General features: G+C 38.4%; 1 protein-coding gene across 5 annotated transcripts in view; it reads right to left on the reverse strand.

Annotated features, from left to right (window-relative positions):
* Positions 1 to 21,643, reverse strand: part of TTC17 (tetratricopeptide repeat domain 17) — a 147,147-nt gene that overhangs the window by 67,145 nt on the left and 58,359 nt on the right. For all 5 annotated transcript variants that reach the window (XR_002341496.1, XR_002341497.1, XM_021083171.1 and 2 more), the window contains exon 16: positions 10,730 to 10,916. Coding sequence is in view for 3 of the 5 variants with exons in the window: in XM_021083171.1 (XP_020938830.1) it covers positions 10,730 to 10,916 (187 nt within the window). In the remaining 2 variants the exon portion in view is untranslated. The remainder of the gene's footprint in view (positions 1 to 10,729; positions 10,917 to 21,643) is intronic.

Consider the following 21,643-nt stretch of genomic DNA (forward strand, 5'->3'; position numbering starts at 1 on the left):
GTTAGAGGAGTGACAGGCAGCCCCACTGCTGAACCATCACGAACATTAGCATACCAAACTTCTTGAATCTGGGTGAAACCTAGCTTGCTGATGAATGCACCCAAGTCACGTGAAGTTGCCTCACCTCCTTTGCCTGTGTTGCCCTCCACTTTGAAAGATGAAAGTAATGGTGTCTTAAGACTCGTTCTTATTGAGCAATTACTGCTGAGTGAAATTCTTTGTGGGAAGTTTCAAAGTAATGGTTATGTACTGACTGACCTTAAAAGTGCAGCAATGCCAGAGAGAAAACAGATCATGTTGAAGACTTGAAATCAGCAACCTCAGGATTACACAGGCATTCCTTCATGGTGAGATGTATGAGTCAGAAGTGAGTTTAGGAAAGGAAAGCGTATAACCTCAAAAACAAATGAGGGGAGAGGGTGGAGGCTGGGGCGGGGGGGGGGTGGTGAGGGGGAGAAGGGTGAAGGAGAGAGGGATGGAGAGATTGATTCCTTTTTACCACATATTCTAGAGTTAAATTCTATCCTAGGGAACACTCTGTTCACACATGGTGGGAGAATCTGAAATACACTGGTTTCTATAGACCTATACATCTTGCCTCTTTTTAGAGGAGAAAAAGGAGAACTAGCCATAAATCTGGCCTCTTTGTCTTGCCAAGTGAACCTCCCTTAAGTGACTAAAGCACAGGGAGCAAAGCCAGCACCAGTTGAGATACAGATACTGTGACACGTAGGCTGTGGAAGAAATGACTTCCAATAATGGAATCTAAACTCTCCACAGCTATAACTTCCTCTAGAAATGTGAAAGGTCAGGTTAGATCTTTGTACAAGGGAATTCAAACATTTACTGGAAGTTTACTATGAAAGATTTTCCCATGCAGAAACAATACTGAAAAAGAAAATTAACTGCTGTAGCTGCTGAACTGCCATAGCTGTCGCCGCTGCTGTTATTATTAACATTATCGTTAAAGTTAAATCTCTGGCTTACCTCAGCCTAGGGAAATTTGTTTCAAGCAAGAATGCTGGGGAAACAAATCTAGAAGATTTTCTCTCACTTACTGATTTACCCATGTTTTTCAATGAGGGTCAACAAGGACATTTGTTTGTAACTTTCATGAAAAACAGTACAGACAGGAGGTGAGAGTATAGGCTATCTATTAGATGTGTCATCTTCTACCGACAAGGGAAACAACATAATTTCTTTTTTCTTCTCCCTCCTATGGTGTGGGAGTTGCAGACCTTAAAAGAAGATCTCTATCTATATATGCATGTTGAGTGGGGGTTTGATATGAAGCATTTTAGGTAAACGGTGGGTGGATACAAGTTAATTACCCTTTATTACTAGATATTCTCAGTAGTTCAAACTCGTACCATCAAATTTGCCATTTGAGTACATTCTATGGGCTAACCATTGGGGGGAAGGTGTGGAATGCATGGTGGGCCAAGGTATGAAGATGAAACAAGGATTGGCCCCTGTTTCCAATAAGCTGGATAAGTCCTGTATGAGAGTTGTGTCTTATACACAAGAAACTCACAAGTAACTGTAATGGCAAGTCACAGGAGCCAAAGGTAGAATGGCTGGTTATGAATTACTTATAATTAAGGGATCAGGTAAGGCATGTGGAAGAAAGTGGGCCTTGAAGGATGAGCAAGATTAGAATCTGTGTGTGGGGAATACTGGAGAGAAGGTTATGGGGAAGAGCTAGAGAAAACAACATAAGCAAACACAGAAGCAGGAAAACAGGGTGTATGTGGTAAAGAAAACAGGCTACCCCCAGTAGCATTATCGTATGTCACAGTTTGGTACAATTTCCATTGACTTTGTAAATGACAGGGGGGAAAAAAAAGGAATGATATTAAGAGTCCTTATGTGGTCAGTGAGCTTAAACTAAGCACACCTATTCAAGTCAACCATGCACTTTGCAATGATGTGGCTTCACTCAATTCTTAAGACCTAGAATAAGCCCACAGAGGGTTGGGGGCTAGGGACAGGGGAGGGCTTAGATTTCCCAGCTACTCACAACCGTCGTGGTTTATATCTACCTCTCCTTTCTCCAGCTGCAAGTGACTGGTCACCTGCTGATGTCAAGAAAAAAAATCTACTAGGAAAATCTATAGACCTTAACTCTGGTCCTCTTTCCCAAACTACAAATGGAGGTACAGAGATATGAATAATGGGAAAGGGACCTACCATCAGAAGTACTTGTTGCTTCAGGCTTTCCCTTTTTCCTGGAGCAAAGACATATGCAAAGCTGAAGCTAATAATGTGTCAAAAGCTACTTGGTCTTTTTTGCTCCTCAGACAAAGTGAATAATAAGGACAATATCTTTAAATGAGAACACAAGATCCTAGTTATTCCATGATTAGGAAAGACTTGAGCCTAGTATCTCATAGGACTTAGATATAAGGACAAAGGTTAGGAACTGTCTCTATACTGGTTTGGGTAGTAAGTATGCTATTTATTTATTTATTTATTTGTTTTTTATTTATTTATTTATTTATTTTTGTCTTTTTTTGCCATTTCTTGGGCCGCTCCCGCGGCATATGGAGGTTCCCAGGCTAGAGGTTGAATCAGAGCTGTAGCCACCGGCCTATGCCAGAGCCACAGCAACTCTGGATCTGAGCCACATCTGCCACCTGCACCGCAGGCTCACGGCAACGCCGGATCGTTAACCCACTGATTAAGGGCAGGGACCGAACCCGCAACCTCACGGTTCCTAGTCGGATTTGTTAACCACTGTGCCACAACGGGAACTCCAAGTATGCTATTTAAACCAAGGTTTTTAAAAAAAGGCCACTGAAGTCCTACCACAGAATATTTTGGAAGGCCTTATAGATGTGACCAAGAAAGTTCTCTAGTTGCCGAATTGTAGACCTACTTCAGGGATTTGGGATTAAGACTTTAATTTGAGCTTATCTACCTACATCTAAGTATACATGGCCAATGTACTAAATCAAATGAAAAGTATAGAAAAATACATGATAGTACACACTATTTGCTTTTGCTTTATGTCACATTAAAGTCACCTGGAGGAATTCACTTCCACTTTGCCATTTTGCACATGATAAAACGTGGTTTCCAGCTCTCTCCCAATTATAGCTTTTAGGCATTGTACAGTGAGACGGAAGTAGTGAATTGTTTGTTTTGCGCATGTGAGGTTTTCTCCTAGCTGTATTTTATATCATTGAGGGAATTCGGCTATACTATTATGAGTGTACCAGGAATCAGAAGTCTTGCTCGGGAGTTCCCGTCGTGGCGCAGTGGTTAACGAATCCGACTAGGAACCATGAGGTTGCGGGTTCGGTCCCTGCCCTTGCTCAGTGGGTTAACGATCCGGCGTTGCCGTGAGCTGTGGTGTAGGTTGCAGACGCGGCTTGGATCCCGCGTTGCTGTGGCTCTGGCGTAGGCCGGTGGCTACAGCTCCGATTCAACCCCTGGCCTGGGAACCTCCATATGCCGCAGGAGCGGCCCAAGAAATAGCAACAACAAAACAACAAAAGACAAAAAAAAAAAAAAAAAAAAAAAAAAAGAAGTCTTGCTCAACACCAAGTACCCATCCTATCAGCTGCTACTGACCTCTAGCTCTTTCCCTGAAATCTGATTTGCATTTTTATTTTTTATAATCGTCACCTAGGATATTTGTGATCTGACTGGGTTATTAAATAATGTCTGACAGCTAAAGTGCTTTGAGAGTGGCAAGTTTTAAATGACAAATTTAGGTTTGTTGTTATAAAAAGCAACTAAAGGAGAAGACAGAAATCCAAGGCTGTGCTCTTTTCAATAACTATGAAAAATGTGATTTAAATTTCCCCCGCATTTTCAAGATCATGCTAAATAAACTTTGGTGGTTAAGAAAAAAATAACATCCTATTGGATAGCACAGGAAACTATATCCAATCTCTTGGGATAGACCATGATGGAAAAGGAAAATATATATATATCCAATCATATATATATATATATATATATATATATATATATATATAAAACTGGGTCACTTTGCTGTACAGCAGAAACTGGTATAACATTGTAAATCAACTATAAAATTTTTTAAAAAAGAAAAGTAACAGATTACTGAGATTTTCTTGGTCAAAAAGCATAATAGTTTAGTATGAAACAAATTCAACTACTAGTAATAACTAATACTGAAAGAAAAAAAGAGGGAGAAAAACCCAAATGAGCATACACATAGAACCACATATATATGCCAGGTACCCTCGGTCATATGTATTTTTAAATATCACTGATGCTCTTTTCTAGTGATTACCAGGCTCAATTTCTTTATTTCCATCAGGCTATGGAACTGAGTAAAACAAATAATTCAATGATTAAATCTGTTAAAGGTTTTAAATACTTGGTTCTCATTGTTTGAAACAAAAATTCCAAAACTAGTTGGTTCCCATCGTGGCTCAGCGGAAACAAATCTAATATCCATGAAGACATAGGTTCAATCCCTTGCCTTGTGGCTGTGGGTTAAGGATCCAGTGTTGCTGTGAGCTGTGGTGTAGGTTACAGACATGGCTCAGATCTGGTGTTGCTGTGGCTGTGGTGTAGGCCAGCAGCTACAGCTCCGATTTGACCTATAACCTGAGAACCCCCATATGCTGTGGGTATGGCCCTAAAAAGACAAAAACAAAAAAAAAAAAGAAGAATATTTTTGAGTGGGAAAGAGTTAAGCAAATGATTGCTATATGAGATAGCAAATGCTATATAGCATAGGGAACTGTATCTAGTCACCTGTGATGGAACATGATGGAGGATAATGTGAGAAAAAGAATATATATATATATATGTATATATATACACACACACACACACATATATATATATGACTGGATCACTTTGCTGTACAGTAGAAACTGACAGAACACAGTAAATCAACTATAATGTAAAAAAATAAAAATCACATATAAAAAAAGAGATAGCAAAGCTTAATGTCAAAAACTGAAATATCTCCCAAAACATCTGCAACAATGAATGGAAACTGAAGATGTAAAAGACAACATCCAGGGGACTTGCCTAACTTATAACACACAAAGTATTTTGAACAAAAAGTTAGCCCCCTTCAGTTCCTATCAGGAGACATATATAACTGCAGTGATAAATCATATTAAAAAATATCCTGTTTGCTAACTAGTGGGGGCTAGAAAAAACAGACCCCATCTTGCTCATCCCTCATATTTTTTGCTGGTGTGCACAATCCTGTGTCCTCAGTGTTGTGAGTACAGGAAACCATAGTAAGCTTCTGATGCAGAATGAAGCCTGTATACGAAGAAAGATGTTTAAATATAACTTTCGAACCCCACGTGTAGATAAGAGATAGCAAAATATGATGCTTTTCAGTGGGTGTCCCACACTACGCAGAGAGCAAAAAGGAAGCAGTACCATGACCTAAACTTAAATTTACAACCTCAAAAATATAACTCACTTCCTTTTTGGAGACTCAAGATAGTAACTGTAACACCGGCAAAGACCCTTCCCACACTTGAAGTGTTAAGCTCTATAGTCCACAGGAGGGCAGCAAAATGCACCATTTCTTTTTCTTCAAAACCTGAACTCCATGTAAACTGCTTTAAACTACAAATTATACATCTACAGAAAGTTAGTTTGAAGGATACAGACTACAACCACAGGGAATGAAACAACTTATAAAAGGAGATAAGATCCAGGTAAATAGTAAACACATCCATTTATATACAGAAACATTATAAAGATAACAATTCTTCTGCACACTGGAACAGATATTAAAGATCACGTGAATGTTCTGGAAATTCTTTTTCTACATTGGGACGAGCTTTCAAATACATATTATACAGAAACTTATATAAAACTGTAAGCATACCTAGACATTAAAGCCTGAGTTCTGTATTATGTTTACTCATAATTTCTAAAGATTTGGCTAATAATTTTAAGTGGGCATGTGTTTCAGTGAATTAAGAAAAGACTAACATTCAGAATGTTAATTATATTTAGTTAATAACAATGCCATTGTTAATGGCATACTTATAATAAGCACCTCATGTAAATGAAGTCTAGTAAATATAATCAACCATTGGTCTTATGTTTTCTAGTATAAGAAAAACAATACTGAACAAAGACTATTAAAAATAAAATTATGTACATGAGACATAAAACGTAAAATATATATATTGCTTAAGTAGTAGAAAGCATCTTTGTTAGATGTAACTTTTGAACTTTCAAATCAGTGAAGTTGAAGAATAAATGTATTTAGAAAATACACAAGAGTAAAACATGCTTGGAAAATCCAGGATCATGAATGTTATAGATTCAATATCTACATTTTGCCTGTATTATTATTAAAAATTATTTTCCATTTTTGGTCGAGAGGATAACCATTACTGCTTCATGAAATTTCATTTTCTGTGACACCTGTTACTTCCAATTTTAAAAAAGTCGTTTTTTAGTGTTGAGCATTCAAGAGATCTTACACTCAAAAACATTATGTTTATTTAGATTCTATTTTACTTTAAAAAAGATAAAGCATGTTGTTATTGAAGAATGAGTTTGTTAATGTGGCCAATTCAATTTTATTTAAGTTTAAAAGTAAACTAGCAAACCAATAAGTGTAGGAAAAAGTATGTATTTCAAAAATGCCAAAATAAAATGTTTAATCAAAATCGGAAGCACTAGCTTCTCTTTCACAATCAACTTGAGAGTGGGCAACTAAAAAAAACCTATTATGTTTTCCTTCGCAGCATCCTTGAAAATGTGATGCTGATATAAAAATACCTATGAAAGAAAAGGATTTATTAAATGCTGTTCAAAGGAGAGAGAGATGACAATAAGCACTTGTTATAAGAACATATGCACCTAATAAATGGCAGTCAATAAGATGATTTCTAGATTAATAAGAATATGGAAAAACTGTCACATAAATGATTCTGTACTAATTGACACATTTTTAGCTATAAAGGAAAATTTTGTGAGCATAATGATTATTTAATTTTAAGCTAAATGAATCAGTATTCAAAGCTAAAAACATTACCTGTGCACATATTCCAAGAAACATAAACTGAAAAACTGTGTGAAAACCTCCTTGACTATATATGAAAAGCAATCAAATATTTGCTGATGTTAAAAGACTGCCAATAATTTTACCATTTAGTTATTACCCAAGACATCATATATTGTATTACAGTCACTATTAAAAACAGTGTCTAACATGGATTTTTAAAAGAAAATAATTTGTGGAAGATCAATAACATTGGTCAGAAAATTTGTTTTTAAAATGTTTTCTGAGAATACTTAATTATTTTTTATCTTGAAAAACTTATCTGAAAAGCTTTTAAATTGGTAGCTTTGCAAATGTTTTAGGTGGGAAAAGGGTGGATAAGGGCAGTTCAAATTCTTGTCCAATAAAAACCAATTACAATATGAATTTCTTGATTATTACATGGAAAGAGAATCACAAGACTCACTTGTCTCTTGAAACCTTTGTAGTAGCCATAATACTATGTCTGATACTTGTGATGGAACATGATGGGGGATAATGCGAAAAAAAAAGAAAGAAAGTATATAAATGTATAACTGGGTTACTTTGTTGTACAGCAGAAATTGACAGAACATTATAATTAAAAAATTTTAAAAACCAGATAATATGTCAGATGAGTTCGATGATAATTCATGAAGCTTCTTTCAATATTGTAAAAGGAAAAGGCATACAGACTCATCTGCAGGTACGGAAATGCTAATCATTACTGAGAGGTTTTGCCTTTTTTTTTTTTCATCAACTGTTTAGTAAAGCTCAGAGATAACTGGAGTAAATGCAACTGTTAGGTTTTAGAATATAAGAATTTAAAAAAGAAAAGGTCATAGTTTCTACAGAGGTGTTTGCTTCTTTCAAGTTTCAGCTTTTCAAAGCTGGGACTCAGCAAAGCAACTGTCAATCAAAAGGATTATTGTGAAAACAAATAATACAAAAAAACTGTCAAAGAGAAATTTAATGCTGAAACTTGAGTTCAGCATTATCAATGAATTTTTAAACTTAGAAAATGCTATAGCATATATTTCCACTAGTGGTAACAGTATTTGTTTAGGCATTAGCAGATGTTGGATTCTTTTCTAAATCAATTACAATGGTTTTTTAAAAAGGCTTTTTTTTTTAATTAAAAAAATTTTTAAATGAGCTTTTTGAAAGAACTGAAAATGGTATTTCCTCTTCCCAAGTCAAATTATTTTATGGAGTTCCCTAGTGGCCTAAAGGGTTAAGGATCCAGGATTGTCACTGCTATGGTTCGGGTTATAGCTTTGGCATGGGTTCGATCCCTAGCCTGGGAACTTCCACGTGCCATGGGCGTGGGCAAAAAAATTTATTTTCTTTTATTGTTACTGTATCATATCCAATAATATTCTTGGAATAATCTGAACTATCAGATACTATAATTTTGAGAAAGATGTTTCAAGTTAATAGTTTCTTGGGCTAGTTGAGATTATATTCTGGAGAAAAAGCTTAAGACAACTGAATTTCCTCTCTTGATATCACTGACATAAAATAAGAATACACTTCAAGGAACTAAAATACTAAGCAAAAGCATGTAAATCCAATGCTAAAGAAAAGGCTTTTGCAAAAGGATCATTATATACAAACAAAACCCTTCTTCCCAACAACAGAAAAGAATCAAGAGAGGTGAGGGTAATGACAGTAAGTAAAGACTAGCAGCTCATTGAAAAAAGTGAAATTCTGTTTACAAGGCTGTGCTTAGGTAACCTACAAAATTTAAAAGACCACAATATATTTTCTAATAAGAAGATAAGATCCTTAACTTGCACCCTTAAAGCCATATGCTGTATTCATTATGAATTTCTAAAGCTTACTTTACCTAATACCTATTGTGTGATAACAATCTCATTTAATTCTCCCAAGAAGTGTATCAAATTTGACTTTCATTTTATAGATTAGGACACAAATGACCACCGGAAACAGAAAGACAGTCATGGCAGAGCCTGGGCTCAACCATAAGCCTGCATGGCTCAGATACCAGCCACTCCAATATACTGCCTTATGAAAACATTTCTTAGGCCTTCAGCATTCACATAACAATTCTAGTTTATTTATTTTTTGGGCCTCGCTCATGGCATGCAGTTCCTGGGCCAAGGATGGAACCAAACCACAAGTTGTAACCAGAGCCACAGCAGTTTAGACTGTGCTCAACACTGATCTACAACTGAGCTGTAGGAGTTCCCATTGTACCTCATCAAGTTAAAGACCCTATGTTGTCTCTGTAAGGATTTGGGTTCGATCCCTGGCCTTGCTCAGTGGGTTAAGGATCCGGCATTGCCACAAGCTGCAGCATAGCTTGCAGATGTGGCTTGGATCTGGTGTTGCTGTGGTATGGTCCTCAGATGCAGCTCTGAATTGACCCCTAGCTGTAGGTGCAGCCATAAAAAATAAAAAATAAAAACAAACAAAAAAGAAAAACTGAGTTGTTGAGTACACTGATGAGAGATTTTTTTCTTTTTTCATCAAAAAACTAGCTCTGATATTTAAAAGGGCTTACTGCCTGTCATTCCATTAAAATTTAAAGGTAGTATGGTATAGTGAACCAGGAAAATCAGTTTTGGTCACCAAACCTAGTAATTATTGTTTTAGACAGATTACTTAACAAAGTAGGTGTCACTTTTTTAGGTTTTGTTTTATTTATTTATTTATTTATTTTTTCCTTTTTAGGGCCTCAGCTGTGGCATATGGAAGTTCCCGGGCTAGGGGTCAAATCAGAGCTGCAGCCGGGCTACACCACAGCACCTGGGATCTTAGCTGTTTCTGCAACCTACACCACAGGCCACAGCAACTCAGGATCCTTAACCCACTGAGGCCAGGGATCAAACCCACATCCTCATGGATACTAGTCAGGTTCATTTCCAATAAGCCACAATGGGAACTCTGGTTTTTTTCTTTAATAGCTGAAGTGAATGAATCTAATTTGGAAAATTAACAGAGCACCTACCATGTGCTCTACACATATGTAAACTGCACCTCTCATAATTCAAGTTAAACATTTTTTTTTCTTCCAGTGAAGGGTGAAGGGTGAAACAAGTAAATAATCAAGTATCACAGAATTCTTAGAAAGGGAGTTCTAACTGATAAATTTACAGTAGTTTAGATATTAACTAACCCAAATATTTTTGAGCCAGGTGGATACACTCATGCACAGGCATTTGTATATATGCATGGTGGCTGTGGGAGGAAGTGAAATTATGCAAAGTAGATACCACTTCATGTAAGGCAATTACTTTAACCATGAAGTAAAGGTCCAGATCACCTTCACTCAAAGTCAAGGAGCTGTATTTCAGTGAATGAGGATAGAAACACTGCATCAAATCTCCTTACAGTCTGAATTCATGGCAGGAAAAAAAAATATCCTTTACTATAAATATCAGTCGTCATAAAACAGAAAGAGTTTTGGGGGAAAGAAAAAACAACCTCACAAGCTTAACAATTCCATTGAATACTTTAATCAGCCTTTCTCAAACTAGGGGAATATACTTTAATCAGTCTTTCTCAAACTAGGGTTCCAGGAGAAAATTAAGCCTGACACTCCAAAGCATTTGTATTATAAACAATGAATTAATTTGTTTCCCAGGTACCTAGAATTATGTTAGTTATATAAAATCCTTAGAAAAATTGAGAACATCATTTTCTGTGTTCTACTGTTCAAAACAGAAATCCTGGTTGAACTCATTATTTTGCCAGCATTTAACAGCTGCTTACCACTGCAAACAGAAGAAGTGATGTTGTACAGAAAAGGATAAAACTGCATACAGCGAATCAACTTCAGGTTGTTTTCACACTCTGGGCATTTTGTAGTTAATTTTAAAGCCTGTCTAAAGGCCTCAAGTGCCCCACTGATATTCTTCAGAGCAAGGTACGCATTTCCCAGGCTCAAAAACGTCAGGGGCTGAAAAAAAAATCAGCAAAATGTTAATGAATTAATATTTTTGGAAAGTCACAAGCCTTTACAGGATGTCTTTTGGCTCTTTTTAGGTTACCCCCTAAAGGTTTTTCAGGTTACCAACTAAATACTACTCCAATTTTCCATTTTATTTATATCAGCTAATTCTAAACTGTTTAATATAAATTATTTTTTACCTTTTTACTAAGGCAAAATTAAGTGCGTAATGCACACTTGTATTAAGTGTACAGTTCAATGAAATTTCTATACATGTATATATACCTGTAATCACCACTCATCTAAAGACATAAAACATTTAGAACATTTAGAACATTTTTAGTGCCCCAACCTCAAACCCACAGGTAACCACGCTGTGATATTGTGATTCTTTCACCGAAGATTAGCTTTGCCTGTTCTTGAACTTCATATAAATAGAATCAAACATTTTGCTCTCTTATGTGTATAATACATACCATTTTGTAGCTTCTTTCACTCAACATACCTAATATTCAAGAAACTTAATGTTTTTTTGTGTACTACTTGATCATTCTTTTTTTTTTTTTTTGTCTTTTTGCCGTTTCTTGGGCTGCTCCCATGGCATACGGAGGTTTCCAGGCTAGGGGTCGAATCGGAGCTGTAGCTGCCAGCCTACGCCAGAGCCACAGCAACGCAGGATCCGAGCTGAGTCTGCGACCTCCACCACAGCTCACGGCAACGCCGGATCCTTTAACCCACTGAGCAAGGGCAGGGATCGAACCTGCAACCTCATGGTTCCTAGTCAGATTCATTAACCACTGCGCCACGACAGGAACTCCCTACTTGATCATTCTTAAAAAAAATGATGTATCAAGCTTTATCATGTGAATATACCACAGTTTGTTCATCCATTCTCTCACTGACAGGCGGTTTTTGGATTGTTAGCAGTTTGGTGCTATTACAAATAAGGCTACTGGAGTTCCCGCTGTGGCTCAGTGGTTAATGAATCCAAATAGGAACCATGAGGGTGCAGGTTCGATCCCTGGCCTTGCTCAGTGGGTTAGGGATCTGGCATTGCTGTGAGCTGTGGTGTAGGTTGCAGATGCAGCTCAGATCCCAAGTTGCTGTGGTTCGGGGTAGGCCAGTGGCTACAGCTCCCATTAGACCCCTAGCCTGGGAACCTCCATATGCCATGGGAGCAGCCCTAGAAAAGGCAAAAAGACAAAAAACAAACAAGCAAAAACAAAACCCAACAAATAAGGCTACTATGAACATTCTTTTTTTTTTTGTCTTTTTGCTATTTCTTTGGGCCACTCCCGTGGCATATGGAGATTCCCAGGCTAGGGGTCTAATTGGAGCTGTAGCCGCTGGCCTACACGAGAGCCACAGCAACGCAGGATCTGAGCCGCGTCTGCAACCTACACCACAGCTCACGGCAATGCCAGATCGTTAACCCATTGAGCAGGGGCAGGGATCGAACCCGAAACCTCATGGTTCCTAGTCGGATTCGTTAACCACTGTGCCACGACGGGAACTCCAGAACATTCTGACATGTGTCTTTTGAAAGACATATGTACCCATTTTCCTTGGGCATATACCTAGTAGTGATTATTAAATTAGGTATCCATTTAGTTTTAGGAGATAAAAACCAAATATTTTCCCAAAGTGGATGTACAAACTTATACTTGTACCAGCAAGCATGAGAATTCACTGACTTGATATTGTCAGTTTTTTAAATTTAGCTGTTTTAGTGAGATGTTTAAGTGGCATCTCCCTGTTATTTTAATTTGCATCTCCTTGATTAGAAATGTTGAATATTTTTTCATATGCTTATTGGCCATTTGGATACCCTTATTTCTGAGGTACCTGCTGTTTTCCTCTTAAAAAAAACTAGGTTTGAGTTCCCATTGTGGCTCATTGGTTTAAAAGCTGAACTAGTAAAGATGTGAGTTCAATCCCTGGTCTTGCTTAGTAGGTTAAAGGATCTGGCGTTGCCATGAGTTGTAATGTAGGTCGCAGATGTGGTTTGGATCTGGCAATGCTGTGGCTGTGGTATAGGCCTGGAGCTACAGCTCCAATTTGACCCTTCATCCAGGAACTTCCATATACCACAGGTGCAGCCGTAGTTTAAAATTTTTTTTTTCTTTTGATAAAACAGAAATTCTTAATTTTAATGAAGTTCAGTTTATACATTTTTCCTTCCTTCTTTCCTCCCTTCCTTCCTTCCTCCCTCCCTTTTTCTTTTTTTTTTTTTTGCTACACTTGTGGCATGTGGAAGTTCCCAGGCCAGGGACTGAACCTGTGCCACAGGAGTGACCTAAGCCACAGCAGTGACAACATTGGATTTTTAACCCACTGATCCACAAGAGAACTCCTATATATTTTTTCCTTTACAGTGAGTACTTTCTGAAATCTTTGCAGACCATAAGGTAACAAAGATTTTCTTCTATGTTTTTATCAAGAAGTTTTATTGTTTTAACTTTCCCATTTTGGTACATGACCCACCTTAAACCAATCTTGTATAGGACATCAAGGTTCATTTCTTTTTCTATAGGGGATTTCTAAGTACTGTATTACTACTTATTGGAAAACGGAAAGTACTGCCACACACTGAACTACAGGTGTGCCTCTGTCATAAATCAGGTGACCATATACTCAGAGGTCTATTTCTAACTTCTGTTTTGTGTTACATTGATACATTCAAGTATCTCTGTGCCAATACTGTACGGACTTAGTTATACCAAGTCTTGAAATCTAGTAATAAAAGCTTTCCAACTCTATTTTTTCCTTCCCCTTACTCCCAAATGTTTGGCCTCCTCCAGATTCTTTTTGGTGGTGTTGTTTTAATGGCTGCATCCACTGCATATGGAAGTTTCTGAGCCAGGCATTGAATCTGCAGCATAGGTCACAGCTGAGGCAATGGTGAATGCTTTAATACACTGCTGCTGGGCTGGGGACCTGAGCTGCTGCAGGTGAATTCTTTAATTACTGTGTGTAGAGAAAACTCCTAGATCCATTTTTATGTAGATTTTAGAATCTATTTATCAATACACACACATATACATGTGATTGCTGGGTGTTTGGAATCAAACTGAATCTATAAATACAACTGAAAAGAACTTAAAGTCTTAACAATACCGAATCTTCCAAGCCATGAATATGATGATGTATATCAGCATTTATTTAGGTTTTCTTTCTCTTAGCAATGTTTGGTAATCAAGATACAAATTTTATGCATCTTCCCTTATTTTTAGATATTTGATGTTTTTGATGCTTTTTAAAATAGTTTTAAAAATCTACTTTCCGGAGTTCCCGTCGTGGCGCAGTGGTTAACGAATCCGACTAGGAACCATGAGGTTGCGGGTTCGGTCCCTGCCCTTGCTCAGTGGGTTAAAGGATCCGGCGTTGCCGTGATCTGTGGTGTAGGTTGCAGACGCGGCTCGGATCCCGCGTTGCTGTGGCTCTGGCGTAGGCCGGTGGCTACAGCTCCGATTCAACCCCTAGCCTGGGAACCTCCATATGCCGCGGGAGCGGCCCAAGAAATAGCAACAATAACAAAAAGACAAAAGACCAAAAAAAAAAAAATCTACTTTCCAAATGTTTGCTGAGACTTGGTTTTTATAAGCAGCCCAAAGTATTGTTTAAATCATTTAAGCAGAAATACACCTATGCTTAGTATCTGCTGTGTGCAAACCATTTATTCTACACTTACTTATTACTGTTAAAAATATTTTAAGAGTTCTAAGAATGTTTTATTCTCAAACTGCACAGTGTATCCCTATGGAAAGCAATGCTTACAATTTATCAACTACTTGCTTTTGATTCAGGTTATTAGGTCATCAGAAATGTCTCAACGTAACCAAGGCAAGGTGTACAAAATATTCCAGATTAAAGACGCCTAATCTAAGAAGCTCTCAGATCACATTTAAAGTATTACTTAGTGGTTCACACTCAGATATAAAATTAAATTCCATACTTAGTTTTCAAAAATGTCTTTATATTTTCCATAAGGAAACGAAGTGTGGTGATTATCCCTATGACTATAATGATAGTTGTGCAAGTATCTTGTATTGAGATGAACAGGTTAGCATTTTAGGAAAAAAAATAATTTTCATGAATTCACTCAGAAAATAATTACTGAATGTTCACTATGTTTCAAATACTGTTTTTAACACTGGGGATACAGTGGAAAATAAGAAAGAGAAATCTCTGCCTTAGTGGATATAATAGTCTCATGTCACACAATTGTGGGGATGTCACACAACTGTGAGTGCAACAGGATGCAGAAAAGTACAGGAGGGAAGAGACATAAGAAGAACTGAGAGTGCGGAAGAGACTGCCATTTCGAGTAGCAAGAAATGACTCACCGAGAAGCTGCTATTTGTAACATTTTTTCATTTTATTGTATTTGTTTGTTTGTTTCTGTCTTTTTAGGGCTACATCTGCAGCATATGGAGGTTCCCAGGCTAGCAGTTGAATCAGAGATTTAGAGGTGTAGTCGCTGGCCTACGCCATAGCCACAGCCACAGGTGATCCGAGCCGTGTCTGTGACCTAGACCACAGCTCATGGCAACACCGGATCCTTAACCCAATGAACAAGGCCTGGGATCCAAACTGTATCCTCATGGATCCTAATCAAATTTGTTTCCGCTGTGCCACGATGGGAACTCCCGATATTTGTAAAATTATTTTAAGGAGATGAGGAGCCAGCTATAAGGAAGCTATCTTAGTGGGGGTGAAACATTCTAAGCAGAGAGAACAGAAAATGCAAAGGCCCTGAGGAAATATCATGAATGGCAAGGAGGCAAGTGAGACTAGAACAGAATGACCAAAGGAATCATCTCATGGAGATGAGGGTCAGAAAACTAACAAGGTCACGGAGAATGTTCTACACCATTATAAATTCTTGTCTCATATTCTGAGTTACATGGAGAGTCACTGTAGAGATTTGAACAAACAAATGACATCTGACTTTTAATAAGAACTTCCCTGAGTGTTGCATTGTGAATAGAGTGTAGGAGGACCAAGGCAAAGAGCTAAGAAGCTAGTTTGGAGGCTACTGAAATAATCTAGATATAAGATAATGATAGTCTGGATAAGACGGCAGTGGAGAGGATGATAGTGAAATTCTGGGTATTATAAAAACAGAACCAGCAAGGTTGGCTAACAGATTGAGCTTGCACTGGGAGAAGGAAAAAGGTATAAAGGATGGACTCTAAGTTTTTGTCTTGGGCTACAGGCTTTACTACTTCCTCAAATGGGGAAGAGTGAGAACAAATTGGAAGGATGTTAAGGAGCTTAGTGTGGGCCTGTAGTTTTAGAGTCTGTTTTGGACATTCAAGTGGAAATGTAAATTAAGCTGCCAGATAAAGGAACCTGGAGTTGAGAGCAAAGGTGATAGGTGATTCAATAAGGAAAGTATTGTGTTCTCAAGAGGTGGTCCTAGAACAACTGGATATCCATGTGGATATGAACCTGGATGAAACAACTTTGATCCCTACTTCACATCACAAAGAAAATTTAACTTGAAATGGATAATAGGCCTCAAAGTGAAACCTGAAACTATAAAACATCTAGAAGACAACAGAGGAAAAGATATTTGCATGTTTCAGTCTCAACTATTTAAAGACAAACCATAAAAAAACAAAAATAAGATAAAACTATTTTTTTCCCAAAACTTCTCATAAGGACATCTTAAACCTAACATTAGAAATCAAAAGGGAAAGATGGAAAAATTTAAGGTAATTTTTAAGAGCTAAGATAAAAAGGCAAAGAGAAAATATTTTTAACACGACAGATGGAGTTAAAGATTTTACTGTATAAAGAGTTCATATAAAAAACCCCAAATTCTAACAAAATGCCTACATAAACTGTTACTTTAAAATACAATAAAATATATTTTTAAAAAGATAAAGAAATTTATGTTACAACAGAGAAGTGAAATTTTTTTAAGTTAATTTGTTTCACAAATGTTAACACAGAAGCAGTGTGACTTGACCATAAACAGTGTGAATGCTATGGCCAATCTCTCTGAGATTAAATCCAAGCTCTATGAATTTCAGTAAATCCTTCTGGCTTTCTTTTTTCTATCAAATGGGTAAATCTTAGCTAACAGGGTTCTTACCAGTTATTAAATGAGTTATTACATGTAAAGTGCTTTCTATGGTGCCTAGGTCTAGTAAACAATCAATAAAAGTTAGCAGTTATTTTAATTGTCTGCTCCTGATGATAACATAAGTGAAATGAATATTTATACATTTTGATTATGGCAATATGTATTGCCCCAGATCTTGCTGTAGATTGTTATTTTGGATCAAAGCTATCAAAATATTCATTTTTTTACTGACCCAGTAATTACCCTGCTAGCAATCATTGCTAAAATTATCTGGAATACAGAAACGATCTTATCCATAAAATCATTACTAATAATAGCTAAGCACTGTCAGCAACCTAAATGTCTAGCAACAGAGAAGTAAGCTGTGATATATCAATTCATGAAAATTTATACAATCATTTAAACTGATGGCTATAAAAACCATGTAGCAATAAAAAAATTTTTTTTTGCATCAACTGTGGCATGCAGAAGTTCCTGAGTTAGGGAGGAGTCTGAAACAAAGTGGCAACCAGAGCCACAGCAGTGACAATGCCAGGTCCTTAATCCAAAGAGCCACCAGGGAACTCCCAATTTTTTAACGAATAATGTCTTAAAGATTACTACTACAGGAGTTCCCTGATGGTGCAGTGTGTTAAAGATCCAGTGTTGTCCAGAAGCAGCTTGGGTCACTGGTGTGACACAGGTTTGATCCCTGGACTGGGGAACTTCCACATGCTCTGCACACGGTCCGCAAGAAAAAGTCACCAGTACAGTTACAACACTACGAAATATTTGCAAAGAAGAGAGGCTTATAATGAAGTATGTCCACGCAGGACACCCAAATGCAGGACACAGTCTGGACAGGATGATGCCCCCATCTACCTTGTGGAAGGGATTGGCTGATGAAGACATTGGCGCCACGGGCAAGGGCAGGAGCTAGAGGAGCTCCCAGGCAGGAGATGGGATTAAGATGGCAGAATAGAAAACTGGAGCTCAACTTCTCTCCTAAAAACAACAAAATTCACAACTAAAGGCTGAGCAATCTTCAACCAATTGGACCATAAACCTTCAAAAAGATATCCTACTCCAGAAGACAAAGAGGAGGCCTCATCAACAGGTAGGAGGGGCAATTACATGATACAAACAACCCCACACCTCCCGGGTGGGAAGCCCCACAGACTGGAAACTAACTCGTTCACAGAGACTCACCTACACGAGTGAGAGTTCTCAGCCCCACATCACACTCTCACGTGCAGGGAACTGGCACTGGGAGAAAGAGCCCCTGGAGCGAGCATCTGGCATTGAAGGCCAGTGGGGCTTGTGCGCAGGAGCTCCACGGGACTGGGGGAAACAGAGACCCCACTCTTAAAAGGTGCACACAGACTTTCACATGCACTGGGCCCCAGGGCAAAGCAAAGGCTCCATAGGAATCTGGGTCAAACCTGACTGCAGTTCTTGGAGGACATCCTGGGAAAACAGGGCTGAATGTGGCTGGTTGTGAGGAAAGGACATTGAAAGCAAAGCTCTCGGGAATATTCAGCAGCATGCCTTTCTCTGGAGGTGGCCATTTTGGGAAAACCTGGCCCCACCCATCAGTCAGCACTGAGAAGCCCCAGGGCAAACAACAACCCAGGTGGGATCACAGCCCCGCCCCTCAGTAAACAGGCTGCCTAAAGACCCCTCAGGCACACAACCTCCTCTAATCCCATCTAGGCACTAAGCCCCACCCACCAAAGGGATGAGAATCAGCTCCACCTGCCAGTGGGCAGGCATCCGTCCCTCCAATCAGGAAGGCTACAGCAAGCCCCCATACCGACTTCAGCCACAAGGGGGGCAGTCACCAGAAGTAAGACAGGCTACAACTCTAGTATCTGTAAAAAGGTCACCACACCAAAAACCTATAAAAATGAGAAGACAGAGAACTATAACTCAGAGGAGGGAGAAAGGAAAAAACCCCAGGAAATCAGCTAGGTGATAAGGAGATTCTCAGCCTCCAGGAAAAAGACCTTAGACTGTTGATGCTCAAGATGATGCAAGACACTGGAAATAAACTGGAGCCAAAGATGGATAGCTTACAGCAAACACTGACCAAAGAGACACAAGACAGACAACGTAAACAAGAAGAGATGCAACATACAATAACTGACATAAAAAATTCACTAGAAGCAGCCAACAGCAGAATACAGGAGGCAGAAGAACAAATAAGCGAGGGGGAGGACAGATTAGTCGAAATTATGGATGCGGAACAGAAAAGAGAAAAAAGACTGAAAACAAATGAAGAGAGTCTCAGAGAACTCTGGGACAACGTTAAACGCACCAACATCCACATTATAGGGGGCCAGAAGGAGAAGAGAGAGAGAAGGGAACAGAAAAAAATATTCCAAGAGATAATAGCCAAAAACTTCCCTAACATGGGAAAGGAACCACTCACTTGAATCCAGCAAGCACAACAAGTACCATGTAAAATAAACCCAAGGAGGACTACACCAAGACACATATTTAATCAAACGGACCAAAATTAAAGACAAAGAGAAAATCCTGAAAGCAGCTAGGGAAAAGAAACAATTAACATACAAGGGAACCCCCGATAAGGTTATCATCGGCAGATCCTTCAGCAGAAACACTGCAGGCCAGAAGGGAGTGGCATGATACACTCAACGTGATGAAAGGAAAAAACCTCCAACCAAGATTACTCTACCCAGCAAGGCTCTCATTCAGATTTGAAGGAGAAATCAAACCCTTCACAGATAAGCAAAAGCTGAGAGAATATTCAGCAACACTAAATCAGCCTCACAACAAATACGAAAGGAACTTCTCTAGGCAGAAAAGACAAGACAGCAGCAGGAAACAAAAATACCACAAATGACAAGGCTCACCAGTAAAGGTATACACACAGTAAAGAGACGAAAGCATCCACGCACAATGATGCCCCCCAAATCAGAAATCATGAGAAGAGGTGGGTACAAACACAGGACGCTGGAGATGAACGTGCAATTAAGAGACCAGCAACTTAAAACAATGTCACATACATATAGACTCTTATATCACAACTTCGGAATATCTGCAAACCAAACATCTACAATTAATACACTAACAAAGACAAATCAACTCAAAGGCAACACTGAAGATAGTCATCAAACCAGAAGAGGAGAGAACAAGAAAAGAAGGGAAGAAAAAAGAGCAACAAAACCAAATCCAAAGCAACTAAGAAAATGGCAATAGGAACACGCATATCAATAATTACCTTCAATGTTAATGGACTAAACGCCCCAACCCAAACACACAGACTGGCTGAATGGATACAAAAACAAGACCCAAATACATGCTGTCTTCAAGAGACCCACTTCACTTCTAGGGACACATACAAATTGAAACTGGGAGGATGGAAGAAAATATTTCATGCAAACGGGGATCAAAAGAAAGCTGGAGTAGCAATACTCGTATCAGACAAACGAGACTTTAAAATGAAGACTATGTTAAGGGACAAAGACGGTCACGACATAATGATCAAAGGATCAATCCAAGAAGAAGATATAACAATTTTATATATCTACACACCCAACACAGGTTCGCCACAATATACAAGGCAACTGCTAACAACCTCAAAAAGACAAATCAACAAGAACACACTAACAGTGGGGGACTTTAACACCCCACTTACCGCAATGGACACATCAACCAGACAGAAAATCAAGAAGGAAACACAGGCCCTGAGTGATGCAGTAAACCAGATGGACTTCATAGCTATTCAGAGGACTTTCCATCCAAAAGCAACAGAATACACATTCTGCTCAAGTGCACATGGAACATTCTCTAAGACTGATCACATCCTGGGCTACAAATCCAACCTCGGCAACTTTAAGAAAACCGAAATCACATCAAGCGTCTTTTCCGACCACAACGCTATACGACTGGAAATCAACAACAAGAAAAAAACGGCAAAAAACACAAACACGTGGACACTCAACACCATGCTACTAAACAACCAATGGATCACTGAAGAAATCAAAGAGGAAAGTAAACAATACCTAGAAGCAAACCACAACGAAGATATGACACTCCAAAACTGATGGGATGCAGCAAAAGCCGTTCTAAGAGGAAAGTTTATATAGCAATACAAGCCTACCTCGGGAAACAAGAAAAAGCTCAAGTAAACAAGCTGCTAACTTTATGTCTAAAGCAGCTCGAGAGAGAAGAACAGACAAGACCTAAAGTTAGTAGAAGGAAAGAAATCATAAAGATCAGAGGAGCAGAAACCAATGAAATAGAAACAAAGACAACCATAGAAAAGATCAATGAAACGAAAAGCTGGTTCTTTGAAAAGATCAACGAAATTGAGAAGCCTTTAGCCAGGCTCACCAAGCAAAAGAGAGAGAGAGGACTCAAATCGGTAAAATTAGAAATGAAAAAGGAGAAGTAACAACGGACATCACAGAAATACAAAGGATCCTAAGAGACTACTACATGCAACTACACGCCAATAAAAAGGAAAACTTAGAAGAAATGGACAAATTCTTGGAAAAGTACAATCTTCCAAGACTAAACCAAGACGAAATAGAAAAGATGAATGGCCCAATCACAAGAACTGAAATTGAAACTGTGATTAAAAAACTCCCAACAAACAAAAGTCCAGGACCAGATGGCATCACAGGTGAATTCTATC

The sequence above is a fragment of the Sus scrofa genome, chromosome 2 (genome assembly GCF_000003025.6).
Source record: "Sus scrofa isolate TJ Tabasco breed Duroc chromosome 2, Sscrofa11.1, whole genome shotgun sequence".
Taxonomy (NCBI): Eukaryota; Metazoa; Chordata; class Mammalia; order Artiodactyla; family Suidae; genus Sus; species Sus scrofa.